The 19603-nt window shown below is 39.6% G+C and overlaps 1 protein-coding gene across 3 annotated transcripts in view; it reads left to right on the forward strand.

Annotated features, from left to right (window-relative positions):
* Positions 1-19603, forward strand: part of Nr6a1 (nuclear receptor subfamily 6 group A member 1) — a 163209-nt gene that overhangs the window by 118377 nt on the left and 25229 nt on the right. For all 3 annotated transcript variants that reach the window (XM_041674742.1, XM_041674743.1, XM_041674744.1), the window contains exon 4: positions 14397-14639. In XM_041674742.1, coding sequence (XP_041530676.1) covers positions 14397-14639 — 243 coding nt within the window. The remainder of the gene's footprint in view (positions 1-14396; positions 14640-19603) is intronic.

Raw genomic sequence — 19603 nt, forward strand, 5'->3', positions numbered from 1 at the left:
CTACATTCTTTCAAGTATGTATCTTCCCATATCCAACCCATCCAGGGTACGGAAAACCAAAAGTTAAAGAGATCCCTGCAAACAGCTCCTTGTCTCAGTTCAGTTTTCTCAGAATTTGCCTTGTCGGTATTTATTATAATGACAAAAATCAGAGAATTTGAACTCCAACTCCTTTAAAAAAAAAAAAAAGCAAAACCCTTACACTAACCCTGAGTTGTTTTGCCTTTTCTTTGGGTCAAAGTTCTTAGCCCTAAATTTTCTAATCTAGAGTTTAGAAGAGTAGTGTAGCATAGAGCTTAGGGTAAAAAAGAGAAAGGAAAACCCTACATACTAGAACTCTTTTTAATTTAGTTCTTCAAAAATAGTGGGTTTTGGGGTCTCTCTCTCTCTCTCTCTCTCTCTCTCTCTCTCTCTCTGTTTTTTGGGTCTGTTTCCGACTGGAGGAGTGTTTTGCCTCTCAGAAAGGCGTGTGAGGCAGTATTGTTAGCTGAGGAAAATAAGTCTATCAGTTCCACTCAGATAACCTTTGGTAATAAACGGACTCCATGCACACTGTGACCTTAGAGCCTGAACTTTGTAATCACATGACCGGCTTGTAAACTGACCTGTGAGGATGACTGTTGTAGTTCGCTTTAGAGAAAGAAATTGACCAAGTGTGGGAAGGGTAGTCATCAAGCTGGGTTTGCCCTGTAATCTCAGTGTCTTCATGGCTGCAGTGGAACTTCTCAGCAGACTCCGAGAAGCATGAAATGGAGACATGGGAAGGTAAGGGAATTGATTGTTTAAGTCCAGGACCCAGGTCTGCAGTTTAGAAAAATTCCTGGAAGAAACGTTTGGATCAGATTCACAGACAGCTGGGATTTTTTTTTGTTTGTTTGTTTGTTTTGTTTTTGGGTTGTTGTTTTTTTTGTATCTTGGCAGAATTTAGCCAGCAGATTTTTTTTTTCTTTTCTTTCTTTCTTTCTTTTTTTTTTCTTTTTTTTTTTTTTAAATGGGAACTGGCTGGGAAAGCAGCTTTGGGAAACTATAGTGATTTAATTGTTGTAGGTGTTAGGAGAAAGCAAGGAAGAGGGAGGGACGATGGATTTGAATTTTATATTGACTTGAAAAAAATTAAACTTCGTATTTTGGTACACAGTAAATTTTGCCTTTAAATAATGTGGATTTTACCTCTTGATAGATTTTTTTAATATATTTTTAATTCTTTTATCCAATTTACAATCTGTCAAAGCAGATTGTAATTTAGTACTGTTGATTGTAGATAGAGTTTGGGTCATGAGGCCACTGATAAGGTAGCCTCATCCTCTTGGGGGACTTTAAAGCTTTATGGTTTGGAGTATAAGACTAAGCCATTGCTAATTTCTTTTAAAGTGTGTTTTAAGAGAGTAGATGATTTTCTGTGCATGTAGGTAAATAAAATTGATTAGTTATTGCTATAATTTGTTTATATTGAATAGATTTTTCCGTATATGAGAAAACCCAGTATCCCATATTATTTGGATCAGGAAAGAAAAATACAGCTATCAAAAGTGAACTTTAGCATTGATGATTTGCTATGTTGATAATGTAGAGTCTAAGAGTTTGATTCCTTATAGGTAGTTATTACTAAGCCAAAAGAATTCTCAAGTTTTTGAAGTAATTGATAAATTTCTAGGAAAGGCAGTAACCTCTTGTGAATGTCCCGGTAAAGCTTCCCAGCCCCTTTCAGCATGGCTAACTAACATCTGTCATAGGAAGCTTTGCAGTTTTCTAACTGCATGAGCCAGGGAAATGAACCTTCCACTGCAAGTAGTAATCTTTATGTTGTTGTTCTCCTTCCTTAGATGTGGTTTCCAACATTACTGCATTGGTGATTATTGTAAATGTGTAGAAATGATCAATTATGTATGAGACCTGTAGTTTTATCATAAACAGCTTCCTCTTTTAATATGCATAGTAATTCTTATTAAATTACTCTTGATTTATTAGATGTATTTTATAGAAAGAAATAGTTTAAGAAATAAGATTTTCTTGAGATTTTCTTGGGTATTTTAGGGATAGGCAGAGGTTCAGAGCATGAGTACGTGAGTGGGGAATTTAGGGTTTGAGGAATTTTTTTTCCATCAGTTTGAATCTCTTATGATGTGTAGTTCACGCACTCCCGATGCTGGTTGATTCTCCCAAAGTATTTCATTAGCTCGTAAACGCCAATACGGCTTTCCTTAGCCATTCAGTGGCACAAAGTAATTTTGGCTGCTAAAATGAGAGCACAGACAAAACAAGAAAATGTTACAGTTTCACCCAAATCTTTCTTACTAAATTCCGGAAAACAAAATTATCCCAGCTGAATGAGGTCTTTTGGAAGGCAAAATTAACTGCTTATAAAAGTCGGTGTACTTTTTTATAATGCTACTGTAAAAAATAAGACATTGCCTGGTTTTAGATATTGGGTCCTTGTCCATTTAAATTAACCTTTGTCACAGCTGGGCATGCAAATATTTTGTTTTGGTTCACAGAGGGTTAACTCTATTCAAGCCTTCACTGTGGCCGGCCTGCTCTGTGGAGTCATACAATCTGGTCTTTCAGCCCTGCCAGTCGCTAGGCAGGAAGTCTTATTTCTTAAGCTATCTTTCAGAATGGGGGGTTGGGATTTGGAGAAAGGTGGGGGAAGGGTTTTGGAGCATCTGCAAGGATCAATAACAGAGGGAGAGAGCCGCAAGAGAAGCCATTGTGCACACTTCAAGATAGATGCAACCCTTGTGAACAGCCCCTCTGGCAGGACAGACACCTAAAAACAAAACATGCTACCAAATGAGATTCCTGTGAAAAGTGGATTGCTCCTACAAGAGAGAACGTTTAGTAACTTGGGCGCCTCTCAACATTGGGTGTAGCTGGGCTCCTCTTAGAAATTGCTCCAAATTGACTTTTAAATGTGTTTTGTCCTCATGCTGACACTGTGTGGAACTGGGAAGGGTGAGCGTCTTAGTAGTGGTTTTATCTAGACACTGAGAATTTTAGTTATGATTTTTGTCTTCCTTTCCTCCCTTTTTTCTTTTAGATTCTAACATTTGCTTTACTTACTGGTTTTTCATCAATGAAAGAATGGAGGTGGGGATGACAAGCTTTGGTTAGGATTTGTGTAACACATGTGAGATCCCTCCCCCAACAGCTGGTATTGGCTCTTGAAACTTGAATTGAACTAAACAGATGCTCTTAGTATGTTATTTTGAGATTTTTTTTTTAAAAAAAAACTCGGGTTTGTAATCCAAGAAACGTACAAAAATCTTAGAATACACTGATGCTGTAAAATCATTTTAATGTCTATTAAACAAAAATGCCTAAGGTGGGGAAAGTGAGCAGTTCTGCCAATTAAATTATGGTTTTTAAAAGTTGAAAGGGTTTGTTACTCCTTTGCTTCAGTGCAGATTTTTATCCTTCAGACTTTCTTTTGCCAAGTACAACTGTAAAGTCCCTATTTAGCTGGATCTTTTTCAGAGAACCAGGGGGTTAATTCCGTGGTTTTCTTATGCAATCTGTTTATGGTAGTTGAAAAAGTGATGGAGTAGTTGCTGCCTCTTTTCCACTAACCCTTCAAAGTATTGGTGACAGCTAATAGTAAGAACTGAGAAAAATGAATCAAAAACAGCCTCTAATTCGTCTCCCAAATTGAAATCTTATAGGAATAAATGAATAAAACAGCTGGGGGTCCATAATGTGACTTGCAGACATACAAATGAAAGAGGAGAATGGGGGGAAGGGAGAGCCTGCATTTGAAATTAGCAGCAAGTTCAATTTATATTTAGGCTTCTTAAATTAATAAGACCTGACTTATTTTGTACAATTTGAGCTAAGACAACTACTTAAACATTTCATAGGTCTTCTGGCTATTTTTTAACACACTTTTAGACCATGTCCCTTTGTTGGAGAAAATTGTATAAAAAGAAAATCTGATGTAATCCCTGGAACTAGTGCCTGCCTAATAGCACATTTCCCCCTCTTGGATACATTGTGATTCTGCACTAATACTTAAACCAAAAAATATTGCTAGCAAAACTTGGAAGTTTAGTTACTGTTACATTGTATTAAAATGGGGTATAAAATCTACCATGACTCCCTTGAACAATGTGGTCTTTAATGTGTATTAGGGGGAGGGCCTAGTGAAGGGAAAGCCATTAGAAATCTTTAGAGTTCAAGATGAGGTTGGAATTTGGGCTCATTAGGTTTGTCATTTTCACACACAAACATCACTACAATTATGTTTGATTTAACATCCTTAATATAATGAAATGGAAAAAAATCAGACACGTATGAAAACCAAACGACGCCTACACACACTGACCTTTTCAGATCACTCTCTCTGTCACCCTGCTGCTGAGATTTCTTTTTAATATATAAGGAATTCATGTTTTTACAAGATTCTTCTTTCTACATGCCTCAATAGTTTGATAAAGCAATTGAAATACATCCACATCTCAAATATTTTTTAGTGATACAAAATTTCTTTTTTCTAAACCTTGGGTGAAAACACCATAATTATGAAAAATGAACCTATCTACATATCAGGGCTAAGAGTTTGAGGATATTCCCAATGCCCAGCTGTTTTACATATTTTGGGGTTTTTTTGTTTGTTTGTTTGTTTGTTTGTTTTTTTTTGGTTTTTCGAGACAGGGTTTCTCTGTGGTTTTGGAGCCTGTCCTGGAACTAGCTCTTGTAGACCAGGCTGGTCTCGAACTCACAGAGATCCGCCTGCCTCTGCCTCCCGAGTGCTGGGATTAAAGGTGTGCGCCACCAACGCTGGGCTGTTTTTTGAAAAGCCTGAAAAATGTAAAGTTCATTGCTGTCTTGATCCAAGGACCTTGCCTTCATTAGGCTAAGAAGCTGGGAGGGTTGGGCCTTTCCAGGCTAATGGGTCTTAAGGCTTTTCAGTAGGGCCAGCTGGAACTCCTGTAGAATTTTTGAGCCATCAAAACAACCCCAAACTGCTGTTATTTCTGTTACCTCTGAGTGGACCCCTTGGTCTCTGCTGCCTAGCTGGCTCATCTCTGGCTTCTGATACTGGGGAGTGAATTTCATCAGCCTGATTCTATTGCTTGGCAGTAACAGCTATCCTGAGCAAGCTGCTCTGTACACTGAGTAAGACAGCATCTGTGAGAGTGCCTGTGACGCGGTTGACAGGGCTTGAAATGGGAGTGATTTTCAAGAGTAGCAAATTTAGGAAGATTAGGAAAAACAGCTCATGCTGTTTATACCTAAGGCAAAAAGGTCCCCAGGAATGTTTCAGTTCAGTAGGTGATAATCAGCACTTTGGAAATTCAGCCTTGAAAATGCTGTACCAGTGAAACAGGTTGCAGAGCACTCTCTTGGACCAAGTGCTGTGCTAGTGAAAACTGAGTTGCCTGCAAATTCCTTGTGCTTTTTCTCTTCCAGAATCTTTTGCAGTTGTGTTGATTGGAAGAGGGAAAGAAAGGACCTTGACCTTTAAGACAATAGGTCAAATCATAATCCAGAATAAAGGATAGTAAAATTAGTGAAAAGTTGTGAATACTAAATTAAGATGTACAGGAGTAAGTAAGCTGCCATAGCAGACGGTGACTAGTCAGGAGTCTCTTACCTGCACCATCAGGAAGAGAGCCAAAGTAGAATGACTAATATGATCCTGCTTCTGTTTTTAAAATTTTACTAATCTTTTTTCTTTCTTCCTTCCTTCCTTTTTTTGTTTTTTTTTTTTTTTGTTTTCTTTTGTTTTGAGACTGGATTTCTCTGTGTAACAACTCTGGCTGTACTGCTCTATAGACTAGGCTGGCCTTGAACTCACAGAGATCCACCCACCTGCTTCTGTCTCCCTAGTATTGGGATTAAATGTGTGCATTACCACCTCCAGCCTATAATGTGTTTTTGAAAGTATATACAACAGTTCAGCCTTTTTGTCATTTTCTGTGGTTTACCAGTAAACTGGATCTTTGCAGTGAATACAGATTTTGCTTACTTACTTACTTGAGTCATCTCTATTCCTGCCTATAGGCTTTTCCTTCTAGTTTTGGGTCATTCATAGAAGCTCACAGAATATATAACGTACTTCTGTAGTGAATAGTTGATGAGGAGTAAAATAAGCCTATGTCTCAGTATAAAATGGTAATTAATTGCTTGCTTGTTTTCACTCAGGTGATGTGAATTTTTGAAAAGATTCTCTGAAGAACTCCATATATGGCCTCTAGAAATGGATTTTTATACACTTTTTTAAAAGATTCATTCATTCATTTATTTATTCATTTATTTATTTATTTATTTATTTATTATGTATACAATATTCTGCCTGCATGCATGCCTTCAGACCAGAACAGAGTACCAGATCTCATTTTAGATGGTTGTGAGCTACCACGTAGTTGCTGGAAATTGAACTCAGGACCTCTGGAAAAGCTCTTACCCTCTGAGCCATCTCTCCAGCCCTAGAAATGGATTTTTATAATGGTGTATGGAGGAGTAGCAAACAAACGGAGGGAAAACCCTACTTCAAATGAAAATTGAGAGTTTCAATTCTGCCATACCAGATTGAAACTTTTATTTTAGATGATGGCAATCTAGGAACCTGGAGTCAGCCCTAAAAGTATGCAGCTGATCTGGAAGCTGGAACCAGTAATCTAGGAAAACAGACTCCTTTGTTTTAACAACTCTGTCGTCAGGCACATTCACCTGGCTCTGGCTGTTAGTGTAATTTTGGTCAAATGAGCAGCTGTGCTGCCCTTTTCCTAAATCTGCCCTTTTTCACAGTTTGAATAACAGGTTTTGATAAAAATCAGTTTCCAAATTGTAGTTTGCGTAACCTGAACCCTTGGAATGGTTAAAATGCCCTTGGGGAAAGGGCTGGTATTTAGTAACAGCAAGGTTTAGTGGAAGAAGGAGGGTAAGAGGTGTCTTGTAGCAAGTTGTAGCCTGCACTTAACCAGATTATAATAGAGCACATTGCTAATCTGGGTGCTTAGTTTTTGGTTGGTAGAACAGTATCTAGTTAGTTGTTTTTTTTGGGGGGGGGTCACATTTTTTATTACTTTTGAAGTTTGTTTCTAAATAAGCAATGCCATGCAGCTGTCTTGACATGCTTATCACATCCCCTAATCTTCCTTCCCTTCCCTCTAAGAGGCAGCTGGTAGGTATCACAGGAAATCTGCCTTTTGAAAAGTGGTGAGGTTGAAACTCACGCACATCACTGACTTGCCAAGTCACATTAGTTTCCTGATCAGTGCAAATTACTTTTTAAAAAACCATGAAAAAGCGTACACATAAAAAAACTTTTAAAGTTAACTAATTTTTAAATTTTTTACTTTATTCTCTTTCTTTCTTTCTTTTCTTTTTTTTTTTTTTTTTTTTTTTTTTTTTTTTTTTTTTTTTTTTGGATTCTGCCCTGGAACTAACTCTGTAGTCCATCCAGACTGGCCTCAAACTACAGAGATCCACCTGCCTCTGCTTCCCAAATGCTGGAATTAAAGGAGTGTGACACCACACCCGACAAAAGCAACTGGTTTTATTTTTAAGGAACATTTCTACTTTTTAAGTATGCCTGAATTACATTTTATTCCACATACCCCCAAATCATGCTAGGGAGTTGATCATTCTTCCCTTGAAAGCCTTTGTTTCTGTATTTGCCTTCTTTTTTCCTCATCATTTCTTGACTTTCCAGTCATCATCAGCCTCTCTGGGTTTCTCAGCTTTCTTTGCCACTCAGCCATTCTTTAACATCTTGTTACCTGTGTGTCTGTGCCACCTGCTTTTCCCTCTCTTTTGTTTCTTATGCATTGCTGTGGAGTTAAGACCCTACTTTGACCCGTGGTCTCTTAGCAGGAAAATTATGTATTGCACTTCATTCTAAACGAGCTTTTCTAAGCCTTATTCCTCAAATCTCTGTGCGTAGCATTAATATCTGATGCAGTTTCTTCAAATTTACTCCCCTTTTGCCATTGTTGATGCTATTTCTCTTTCTAGAGTATTTCATATTTTGCTGTTTACTCTTTTCGTGTAAATATGAACACTCAGGAAAAAGTGTATAAAATACAATGTAATTGTAAAAATTATAAAGCAAGGGACTGGAGAGATGGCCCAGAGATTAAGAACACTTAACTGCTCTTCCAGAGGTCTTGAGTTCAATTCCCAGCAACCACATGGTGGCTCAGAACCATCTGGTGCCCTCTTCTGGCCTGCAAGGGTACATGCAGACAGAACACTGTATACATAATTAATAAATAAATCTTTTTTAAAAAATTATAAAGCAAGCACTGCCCAGGTCAAGAAATAAATCATCTTCAGAATCTAAAGGCATTCTAACACCCCTTTTCTTTATACTATATAACTCTCTCTACCGGGTTTTTTTGTTTGTTTGGTTTTTCAAGACAGAGTTTCTCTGTGGCTTTGGAGGCTGACTAGCTCTTATAGTCCAGGCTGGTCTCGAACTCACAGAGATTCGCCTGCCTCTGCCTGCTGAGTGCTGGGATTAAAGGCGTGCACCACCACCGCCCAGCTACCAGTTTTTTAAAAACTTAATAAAAAGAAAATCTATAGTATGTGTTTCTTTCTGACTGCTTTGGCCAAACATCATAATAATATATATAATTATATATTATATATAATTATAATATATAATAATAATTATTATTATAGAGGGTGATTTGCCTGTATGTATGTAAGTCTATGTACTGTGTACATGCATGGTGCCCGCGGAGGCCAGGAAAGGACTTTGGATCACTGGAACTAGAAATACAGATGGTTTTGAACCACCATGTGGATGCTTGCAATTGAACCTAGGTCCTCTGGAAGACCAGGAGGTGCTCTTAACCACTGAGCCAACCATCTTCCAACCCATTGGCCAAACATTTTTATACAAGTCACCTGTTTTGTTGCATAATTGTTTTGTAGTGAGTGAGATTTAGAGAAGTCGGTCATTTCCCATGGTTCCAAAGCTAGGAGGAAGCATGGTGAAGTCGTGTGTGTGTGTGTGTGTGTGTATGTGTGTGTGTGTTCTACTTTGTTTTGAGACAAGCACACTCTAAGTAGTCCAGGCTGATGTCATTCTCAAGACACTTCTGTTACCTACCAAGTCCTAGAACTATGTATGGGTATGTACCACTATACCCAGCTCTAGTACTTTTGTTTGTTTGTTTGTTTTAAAAATCTCTCTATGGCCATAGAATTATGGAATTATGCACATAGATCAGGTGGGCCTTGAAATTACAAAAATCCACCTGTCTCCACTCACCAAATGCTGGGATTAAAGGTGTGTGTCACCATGCCTGGCTCCAGCTTCAGTTTTTTTTGTTTTTGGGTTTTTTTTGTTTTTTTTGTTTTTTTTTTTTTTAGAGACAGAGTTTCTCTGTGGTTTTTGGAGCCTGTCCTGGAACTAGCTCTTGTAGACCAGGCTGGTCTCGAACTCACAGAACCGCCTGCCTCTGCCTCCCGAGTGCTGGGATTAAAGGCTTGTGCCACCATCGCCCGGCTTCCAGCTTCAGTTTTAAGCACTAGGTCAGTATATTTTGAACTGTTTAATACTTGATACAGTGCTTATTGGGATGTAGTAGCCTCCTACACAAACAATGTACACAAGCAGTGTGCATACGAATAAATGTGCATGCTTTAACTGACACAAATCTAACAATGTTTTTACACTTATAACACATTATTTTATGTATATGCATGTGTATGTGGTATATGTGTGATACTTGTTTGTAGTGTGTATGTGTCTGTATATATACATATATAATATATGTCTGTGCATGTACATGTATATGGAAGTCTAGAAGTCAATGTTGGAATCCAGGTGGTGGTGGTAGTTGTGCTCACCTTTAATTCCAGCACTCAGGAGGCAGAGCAGGCAGATCTCTGAATTCAAGGATATTGTAGTCTACAGAGCCAGTTCTAGGACAGCCAGGGCTACAAAGAGAAACCCTGTCTTGAAAGAAAGATGAGGGGAGGTAGTCGGAGTTGGGTGTTTTTTTTCATCATTTTCCACCTGACATTTTCTTTTTTCTTTTTCAAAAAAGTTACAACGCTGTGTTTTTGTAACTTGTAATTTTGAAAACACTTCACTAAGTCATACTGCTTATCCACTTAGACATTTATTCAAAAGAATAGGATATTATTTTATCTCAACTACTTGGTATGCTGGGGATAGAGGTTACATATCCAAGCCTTGCCTGTTTAGTTTAGCAAGTATGTATTAACAAACAAACAAAGGGGAGCCCTAGATTCAAATTTCAGAACTCAGAACAAAAATACACTTTTTTCCATGGTGGACATGACACCAGATGTTACTGTTAATTCTCTGAAATTTGTCTTCAAAGTAACTTTGGTTAGATGTGATGTAACTAAAAGGTCCTGCCACTTTTATGAAACAAGAGTAAAAAAAGCTTGTACAGTTCTAGTCAGATTAATGACCACACTTTTAAATTTCTTTGTTCTCACTGGCCTTTTTGTTTCTTGTAAGTGATGTGAAGATGAATACATAGATCTATCTAAACAGATGCATGTCAGGCGTGCTCTGAAACACTGATACAGCTGATAAAGTGGGTGCAGTCTTCTAGCCCACTTTATCAGCTGCCTTAGCATTCTCAGTGTTTCTTTTGAATTTGACATTCTGAATCTGAGTAGTTCCATGTCCATGGGAACAGTGACTGAGCTCTGGATCTGTTTGTAACTGTCTTTAGTAGAAGTTTGGAGAAGCAACATTCAACACAACAGTATTTTATTCAAAGTAATTTCTTTTTTTAAGATTTATTTGTTTGTTTGTTTGTTTAGGTATTTTATGTATATATGTTCTTGTCTGCATGTACATCTGCATACCAGAATGAAGGCATTGGCTCTCATGACAGTTACGAGATGGTTGTGAGCCACCATGTGGTTGCTGGGAATTGAACTCAGGACCTCTGGAAGAGCAGCCTGTTCTCTTACGCACTGGGCCATCTCTCCAGCCCCTAAACAAGGTTTTTTTGTTTGTTTGTTTGTTTATTTAACAAGGGTCACACATAAGGTACTTTGACCTGGAAATCATGTGCCCATTTAGGGGCTAGAGGATCCCATGCTGTCAGTGAGGAAATCTGTTTCTTCTTTTTCTTTCTTTTTTCTTTTTTGTTTTTTTTTTTTTTTTGTTTTGTTTTTTGTTGTTGTTTTTCCAGACAGGGTTTCACTGTAGTTTTAGAGCCTGTCCAGGAGCCAGTTCTTGTAGACCAGGCTGGCCTCGAACTCACAGAGATCCACCTGCGTCTGCCTCCTGAGTGCTGGGATTAAAGGCTAGTACCACCATCACCCCGGTCACAGTAATTTCTGACTACAGAAAAGTTTTTTTTTAATTTTTTGTTTTTTTTCGAGACAGGGTTTCCCTGTGTAACTGTCCTAGCTGTCCTGGAACTACCTCTTGAAGACCAGACTGGCCTTGAACTCACAGGGATTCACCTCCCTCTGCCTCCTGAGTGCTGGGATTAAAGGTGTGTGCGACCACCGCCCAGCCCAGAAAAGTTCTTAAGATTGCTCCTAAGGTTTACAAGACTGTACTAAAGACTATAGGAATAAAGGCCACATGCGGGATTTTTTTCCCAGAAATGTGTAGTTTTATTACATTTACTTTATTTCCTAAGCTTTGTTTTCATCACCACCAGCCATTGGTTAGCATGGCTGCTACCTATAAGCTCTGAGCTGTCATTCCCCCCTCTCTTGCATGCTGTATGTAACTATGGGGCTAATGTCTTACTACTGGCAACCATAGGTAACCAGCACCTTCTTGAAAACAATTAGGAGTCGGGCGGTTAAGAGCTAGTGCCAGGACAGTCTCCAAAGCTAGAGACCTGTCTCGAAAAATCAGGGAGGAAGGGAGAGAGGGAGGGAGGGAGGGAGGGAGGGAGGGAGGAAGAGAGAGAGAGAGAGAGAGAGAGAGAGAGAGAGAGAAGAAAGAAATTAGACACGGTGGCACACACTTATAATCGCAGCATTAAATGTGGAAACAGAAAGATCAGGAGTTTAAAACCAGTCTCAGCTACATGATATCCTGTGTCAAAAACCAAAACAGTTTGCAGAATGAAGTTATAGTCAAGGAAACCCTTTATTGAAAAAGAGAAAAAAGAAAGGAGCGTGACTTTGCTCAGTAAACCCAAGTTGAAGAGAGCCATCTAGAGCTGTCTAGTACCACATGTAGGGTTCCTTCTGGCTGTACCATCATTTGTCTTGCTGGTAGCTACTTACACTTCAGAATTTACCAGTTCCTCTCACAGAGACAGAGCTAGCAGATTCCAGAACCTGGTTTTGAACCCAGAGGTCTAAAGTCTTTGCCTCATTTGTCCTGCCTCTGTTGTAGAGCTGTGTAAGCCAGATGTCCCCTTTGCTTGTCTCTGCTGTGCTGTGGGAGCCCAGCTGAGTGGTTTCCACACCATGCCATGTTTAGACATTTTGAACTGTTTTTCCATCCTTGTTCCCTTCTTTTACTGTTGGGACATAGAATAAGGTGATAATTCTAGTAATTTTATTTAAATGCTTGATCACACTCCCCATTTCCTTTATTTCATTTTTTTAAAATAGCAAATTCAGGTCCTGGCAATCTTCAGTGATAACTAATGAGGCTTTTCATTTTTAATCTTAATGAGTATACTGGGTTTTATATTTAGAAAAAAAAAATTTGAGACAGGGTTTCTCTGTATAGCTCTGGCTGTCCTGGAACTTGCTCTGTAGACCAGGCTGGCCTTGAACTTCACAGAGATCCATCTGCCTCTGCTGCCTCCCAAGCGCTGGGATTAAAGGTGTACACCACCACCACCTGGCTTGTATAGAAATGTTTAAAGTTTGTTTTGTATAGTTTGTTGTGACAGGATCATGTGCTTATGATGGTGAGAAAACATTTGGTAGTTGGTTCATCTATCTACCACAGGCTCTGGGAATTGAACTAAGGTAATCAGACTATTGAGGCATATCACTGGCCATGTATTTGAAATGCTTTGTCCATTGCCTTTAGTATTCTTTTTTTTTAAAATATTTATTTATTTATTTATTATGTATACAATATTCTGTCTGTGTGTATGCCTGCAGGCCAGCAGAGGGCACCAGACCCCATTACAGATGGTTGTGAGCCACCATGTGGTTGCTGGGAATTGAACTCAGGACCTTTGGAAGAGCAGGCAATGCTCTTAACCTCTGAGCCATCTCTCCAGCCCTTTAGTATTCTTTTTAATGCATAGCTTGCTTTATCCTGGACTTAAGAAAGAATTTCATATTGTCTCATGTTTCCTTCTGAGAGGCCTCGTGAGTAGTTTGACTAGCACAACAAAGGTTACTTTGTATGTTTTCTATCCTGCACTTGGGATCAGCAAACTCCCCCAAAGTATTGCAGGTCTTGCATACAAGAGTTATTATTTAAAGTCCAGGCCCTATAAATGCTAGTTTCACTGATAAATTAGAGTATTTTCTTTTTTTAAAATATTTGTTTATTATGTAAACAGTGTTCGGCCAGTGTGTATGCCTGCATGACAGAAGAGGCGCCAGATCTCATTACAGATGTTTGTGAACCACCATGTGGTTGCTGGGAATTGAACTCAGGACCTCTGAAAGAACAATCAGTGCTCTTAACCACTGAGCCATCTCTCCTGCCCTAAGAGTATTTTCTTTTCCCAGACAGTTTTTACCCACTAATGTTTTTGTAGATAACAAACTTCATTCAGTGTTTCAGATGCCTGTTATCATTAGGACTTCAGCTCTTCCTCAGCTACATCTTCTGAACTTTGGTCTTGACTTTAAAGTGCTTATTTGCCCATTTTCTTCACTCTGTTTTAGGAATAATACAGAGGAAGAACAGAGCTAGTAGATTAAGAACACACAAAAAAAAAAAAGAAAGAAAGAAAAGCCGGGCAATGGTGGTGCACGCCTTTAATGCCAGCACTTGGGAGGCAGAGGCGCAGGCGGATCTCTGTGAGTTTGAGGCCAGCCTGGTCTACAGAGCTAGTTCCAGGACAGGCTCCAAAGCCACAGAGAAACCCTGTCTCGTAAAACAAAAAAAAAAACAAAAAACAAAAAAAAATAGATTCAGAACACAAGCTAGGTGGCGGCGGCGGCACACACACACCTTTTAATCCCAGCACTTTTGAGGCAGAGACAGGCAGATCTCTGAGTTTGAGGCTAGTTTGGTCTACACAGCAAGTTCTAGAACAGCCAGGGCTATACAGAGAAACTTTATTTTGAAAAACAAAACAAAACAAAAAGAACATTGTTAGCATTTACTTGGCAAAATAACTCTTTCCCAAAGGCTAACAGATGAGGTTGGAGAAGACACTTCAGTGACTTTCCAGTTAGCCTGAAGTTGGTGGTATTTTTGATTTACTCAGAGCAGGGCTGAAGGTTTTAGGAACTGTGAGCATAACTCCATTCTTTCCACAGCGCTCTAACTTGTACATGTTCAGTTTCTGTTCCAGATGATCGAGCTGAACAACGAACCTGTCTTATTTGTGGGGATCGTGCTACAGGCTTGCACTATGGGATCATCTCCTGTGAGGGTTGTAAAGGCTTTTTCAAGAGGAGTATCTGCAACAAGCGTGTGTATCGGTGCAGTCGTGATAAGAACTGTGTCATGTCCCGGAAGCAGAGGAACAGGTGCCAGTACTGCCGCTTGCTCAAGTGTCTCCAGATGGGCATGAACAGGAAGGGTAAGCTGGTGCTTAGGGCTCTCTCTGCTACCCTTCATCTGTCCCCTCATCTGCAACTATTAAACTTTTTAGTTATTTTTTCCGTATGCATGCACTATATATAGTCCACCAACTTTTTCAGGGACTAATGACAGGAATTTAATTGGAAAGGCATGAAGTAGGACTTGATGTCCTTTTGCTAGAAACATGGCATACTCAGACACAAGGTTTATTTAGAAGTTTTGTCTAGGAAGGTAAAGAGTTTGACATTTATTGAGAAGTTTTCTGGGAGCTCTTACCCTAAAGCAACATGAATAAACTGACTCTATGGAGCTTTGAAAGTTGAGTAGAGGGAACCAACTAGGAAGTTGTTAGAAATGCCCAGAAGGGCCCTGGAGAGAGTGGGCACTGCTTCTATGCACAGAGGAACCTGTGGAACTCAGAAAAGGGCATCACATCCTGTGCAACTGGAGTTACAGACATTTGTGAGCCACCATATGGGTGCTGGGTACCAAACCTAGAATTGAACCCAGATTCTCTTCAAAACCAGCAGTGCTCATAACCACTGAGCCATCTCTCTAGGCCTCTAATGATTTATTTTTGAGGAGTTAGAAATGATGATGAAAAACCAAACTTGGGGGGAAAGGTAAAAATGAAGGATATTTGAGAGCTTTACTATTGAAAGGTAAGAGGGGCCTGGTAAGATGGCTCAGGAGGTAAAGGTGCCTGGCATCGAGCCTGACAACCTGTGTTCAGTTACTGTAACCCATATGCTGGAAGGAAGGAGTAAATCAGCTCCTGATAGTTATCCTCTGACCTCCACAGGTTGCTGTGGCATGTATAACCCACCATACACACGCATACAATAAATCAGAAAGAAAGAAAGAAAGAAAGAAAGAAAGAAAGAAAGAAAGAAAGAAAGGTAAGAGGGTTATTTAAGGACATTTAGATTAGGTGTCCTACAGTGTATTTGCAGAACTAACATTGAACACTTAGGTGTAGGTGCTATAAACTCTTCTTTACTTTGTGTGCATTGTCCTATTGACTCTTACTCCCAGTTTACACATGGAGCCGAGGGGTGAGTATGGTGATAGTTAATAATTTTGAAGTTACAATGTGTTATTAAGCAGAGCTGTGCCTAATCACAGAAGCAGTATAGTGTTCCACAAATCTCCTGTGTGGCATAGCTGTTTGCATATTAGAATACCGTGTGCTTGCTGCATGTTAAACAAATGCCATAGGAAGGTATTTGAAGTGTTGCTAGGTTTGTCCCCTGCCTGTCTTTGTAGCTTCTCTTGCCGGAGCAGGAACTTGGGACCAGATGTCATTCCACATGTCCTCAAGTTTGTTTTTCTACTTGGAAGTACATTCTCTTCCCCAGTATTTTCATCTCTTACAGAAATCCTTGACAGTTACCAATTTCAGAGCAATACTGTTTTTCTACCTTCACCCTGATTTGGCTTTATACTACACTTTTCTCATTTTTCTTCATTGTCCAGGGTCTGTGAGTGCTAAGTTGTGGGATACCTTCTTGACTGCATACACAGATTGATTATCTTGGTTATTCATTTGGCATGTAGGATTCTGAACTTCCATCTAAACTCATCTGTTTTTTGTTTTTGGGAAGAAGAACCATACTTTATAACTCCTGAAAGCTCTTACAGCCCAGAGACTGTGACACTTGGGTCAGAGAGTTGCCTGGTTTTCTTCCTTGAAGCTGGCTTAGTAGCCTAGGGAAGGATGCTGAGGGAAAACCCTGCCCACTTCTGGTTGGTCTTGAGAAAGCAGGGCTAAATTAGACTTGCTGTGGGACTATTTAGGAAGTAAGAGATACTCTCTGAAACTTTCATGACTGGTAATGAATAATTTTACTTACTTGTCAAAAGCCATAGAACTGTACATTATAAAAAGTGACTTTTACTGGATATAAAAAGCTAGTCGAGCCATATGTGTTGGTGTGGAGGAAGTGGGTGGAGAGATGAAGTCTACAGTGTGATGGATTCATCTAGCTGGTTTTAAAATGAATCACACTGAGGCGCTAGGGAAGAAGGGAGCTGGCCTTGGAAAACAGCGTTTGACTGATATTGTAAGGGTAAGGATAAAAATAATTGTATACAAACAAAGCATTCTGATTTGTAACATTGTTTCTCTCAAGGTTATATGTTAGGAATTCTGTCTCTTTTAATTGAATACTGTGGTTGAATAGGCAAATAAATATATTTGACAAAGGAGTTATTAATTAGGAAAGGCTAAAATGAATATCAGAGTCAGATATATTAATATAGGACTGGTGTCTGGACAATAGAAAATGTGTGGGGTGCATGTGACTTAGTGTCCATACATGTATTTCTATAAACCCTAACCCCTACATGAGGCTAGACACAGCCAGTACCCAGAATCTGTTTTAAGTGTCAATAAAAAGAGTAAGGTGTTGGAGGAGGGCTGCTTGTTGGTTCCCGACTGCCTGGCTAGCTTGGACCCAAAATAATCCACAGAAACTGTATTAATTAAATCACTGCTTGGCCCATTAGCTCTAGCTTCTTATTGGCTAACTCTTACATCTGAATTTAACCCATTTCTATTAACCTGTGTATGGCCACATGGCTGTGGCTTACCAGGTAAAATTCCATCATCTGTCTCCAGCTGGGCTACATAGCATCTCTCTGACTCTGCCCTTCTTTCTCCCAGCATACAACCTAGCTTTCACTGCCTAGTTCTGTTCTTCCCTGCCATAGGCTCAAAGCAGTTCTTTATTCATTAACCAATAATAGCAACACATAGACAGAAGGACCCCCCAACACACACACACACACACACACCAGTAAGGTCTCTATGGGAAATTAGTTGAATTCAGGGCTGGAAAAAGAAAAATACAATCATGGAGAGTTTTAGAGTACTTGAAAATAGGAGAAATGATGGGGTGAAAACCCTGAAGAAATGACTTCATGGTGAAGAGGTCTTGCAGAGAACCAGAGTCTGGATCCCAGCACCCACGCCAGGTGCTCACAAACACCTTTAACTCCATCTCTGGGAGATTCATGGCTCTTTTCTGACCTTCACAGGTATCCGCATACACTTAATAAATAAACAAGAGCAAGCGTGTGCATGAGTGTGTGAGTGAGCACACAGGGCACAGTGAAAGGCACAGAAATCAACCTGAGAGCTCCCGGTAACCACAGTTGTTCTAACAAAATATCTCTAGATTTGTTTATAGGCTCAGAAATAAGTCTATGCATGCTTATGTTAATATAAATAACTAGCTGAATAAACAGAAGTGACTATTCTTCCTTATGAAAGAAATCCAGTGTACAACACCACAGTACTGACTTGCAGCTCAGATCCACTATAGGGATCCAACAGAAGTGAGCACTGGTTTAAACTATTGAAGTTTAACTCAAAAGGAAATTGTTTCCATGGAGAATTTACTTCAGCCAGAATGTGATGAACGTTAGTGTCTTAGTCAAGGTTTCTGTTGTTGCAGTGAAACACCAGGACCAAAAGATAAGTTGGAAGGAAAGGGTTTATTTTATTTGACTTCTAATTCCATATCACTGTTTATCAATGAAGGAAGTTGGGGCAGGAACTCAAACAGGGCAGGAACCTGGAGGCAGGAGCTAATGCAAAGGCCATGGAAGAGTGCTGCTTACTGGCTTGTTCAGCCTACTTTATTACAAAACCTAGGGCCACCAGCCTAGAGGTGGCACCATCCACATGGCTGGGCTGTTTCCATTCAATCACTGATTTAAAAAATGTACTATAAGCTAGCCTACAGCCTGATCCTGTGGAAGCATTTTCTCAGCTGAGGTTCCCTCCTTTCAAATGACTTGCTTGTGTAAAGTTGACCTAAGTTGTCCAGCACAATTGACCCCTTGTCAACCTGAAACACAAACACACTTTTCTTTTTCTCATTCATCCCCAAGTTTTCATATTAAAAACATAAATAGCGCCACAACACCCAGCGGGACTCCTTGTTGGGAGGGAGAGGTAGTAGGATCTCTGTTTGAGGGCAGTCTGTAGAACTGGTTCCAGGATGGCCAGGGCTACACAAAGAAATCCTGTCTCAAAAAACAAAACAAGGGCTGGAGAGATGGCTCAGTGGTTAAGAGCACTGCTTGCTCTTCCAAAGGCCCTGAGTTCAATTCCCGGCAACCACATGGTGGCTCACAACCATCTGTAATAAGGTCTGGTGCCCTCTTCTGGCCTGCAGACATACAGACAGAATATTGTGTACATAATGAATAAATAAATAAATATTTTAAAAAAAAACAAAACAAAAAGACATAAATAACTTTAAAAGTCCCACAGTCTTTACAGATTCAAACACATTAAAGTTCAGTATTTCTAAAATATCCAATTTCTAAAAATCCAAAGTCTTAAAGATGTGGGCACCTATAAAAGTAAAAATTAAGTTAAAATCTTTCTTACTTCAAGAGGGAAGAACCAAGGCATAGTCACAATCAAATCCAAACAAAATCAAACTCCCAAGAGTGTAGAGTAATGTCTAATGTCTGGGATCCACTCATGATCTTCGGGGTTTTTCCAAAGGGCTTGGGTCAGTTCTCCAGCTCTGCCATTTGCAGAGCTCAGGCAGGATCCTCTTCACTGCTGCTACTGTTTTTGGTGGTCATCCCATGGCACTGGCATCTCCAACCCTGGGGTCTCTGCTGTAGATGGGCTGCACTTTTCATCAATAGCCTCTTCGTGGTGCCAAGCCTCAACATCTCAGCATGACCCATTCAATCCTGGGCTTTCAAGTGCTACTGAGACTGCAGCTTTCTCACAATGCCAAGCTTCAGCTGTTCTCCATGACCCCTTCATGCCTTCAAAATCAGTATCACCTGGGTGACTCTTAGCTTGTGACTTTAGCTTGTGTCAAGTAAAACTACCCTCTACCATACCATAGTTAGCATCACTAGTAAGAATACCAATATAATTTACCCTGGTAAGAAGAATGCCAAGACTAGCACTGGCACACACAGAGATGA

This window comes from Microtus oregoni, unplaced genomic scaffold, assembly GCF_018167655.1.
Source record: "Microtus oregoni isolate MIOR12 unplaced genomic scaffold, Mior012 000025F_ref0000491, whole genome shotgun sequence".
Lineage (NCBI taxonomy): Eukaryota > Metazoa > Chordata > Mammalia > Rodentia > Cricetidae > Microtus > Microtus oregoni.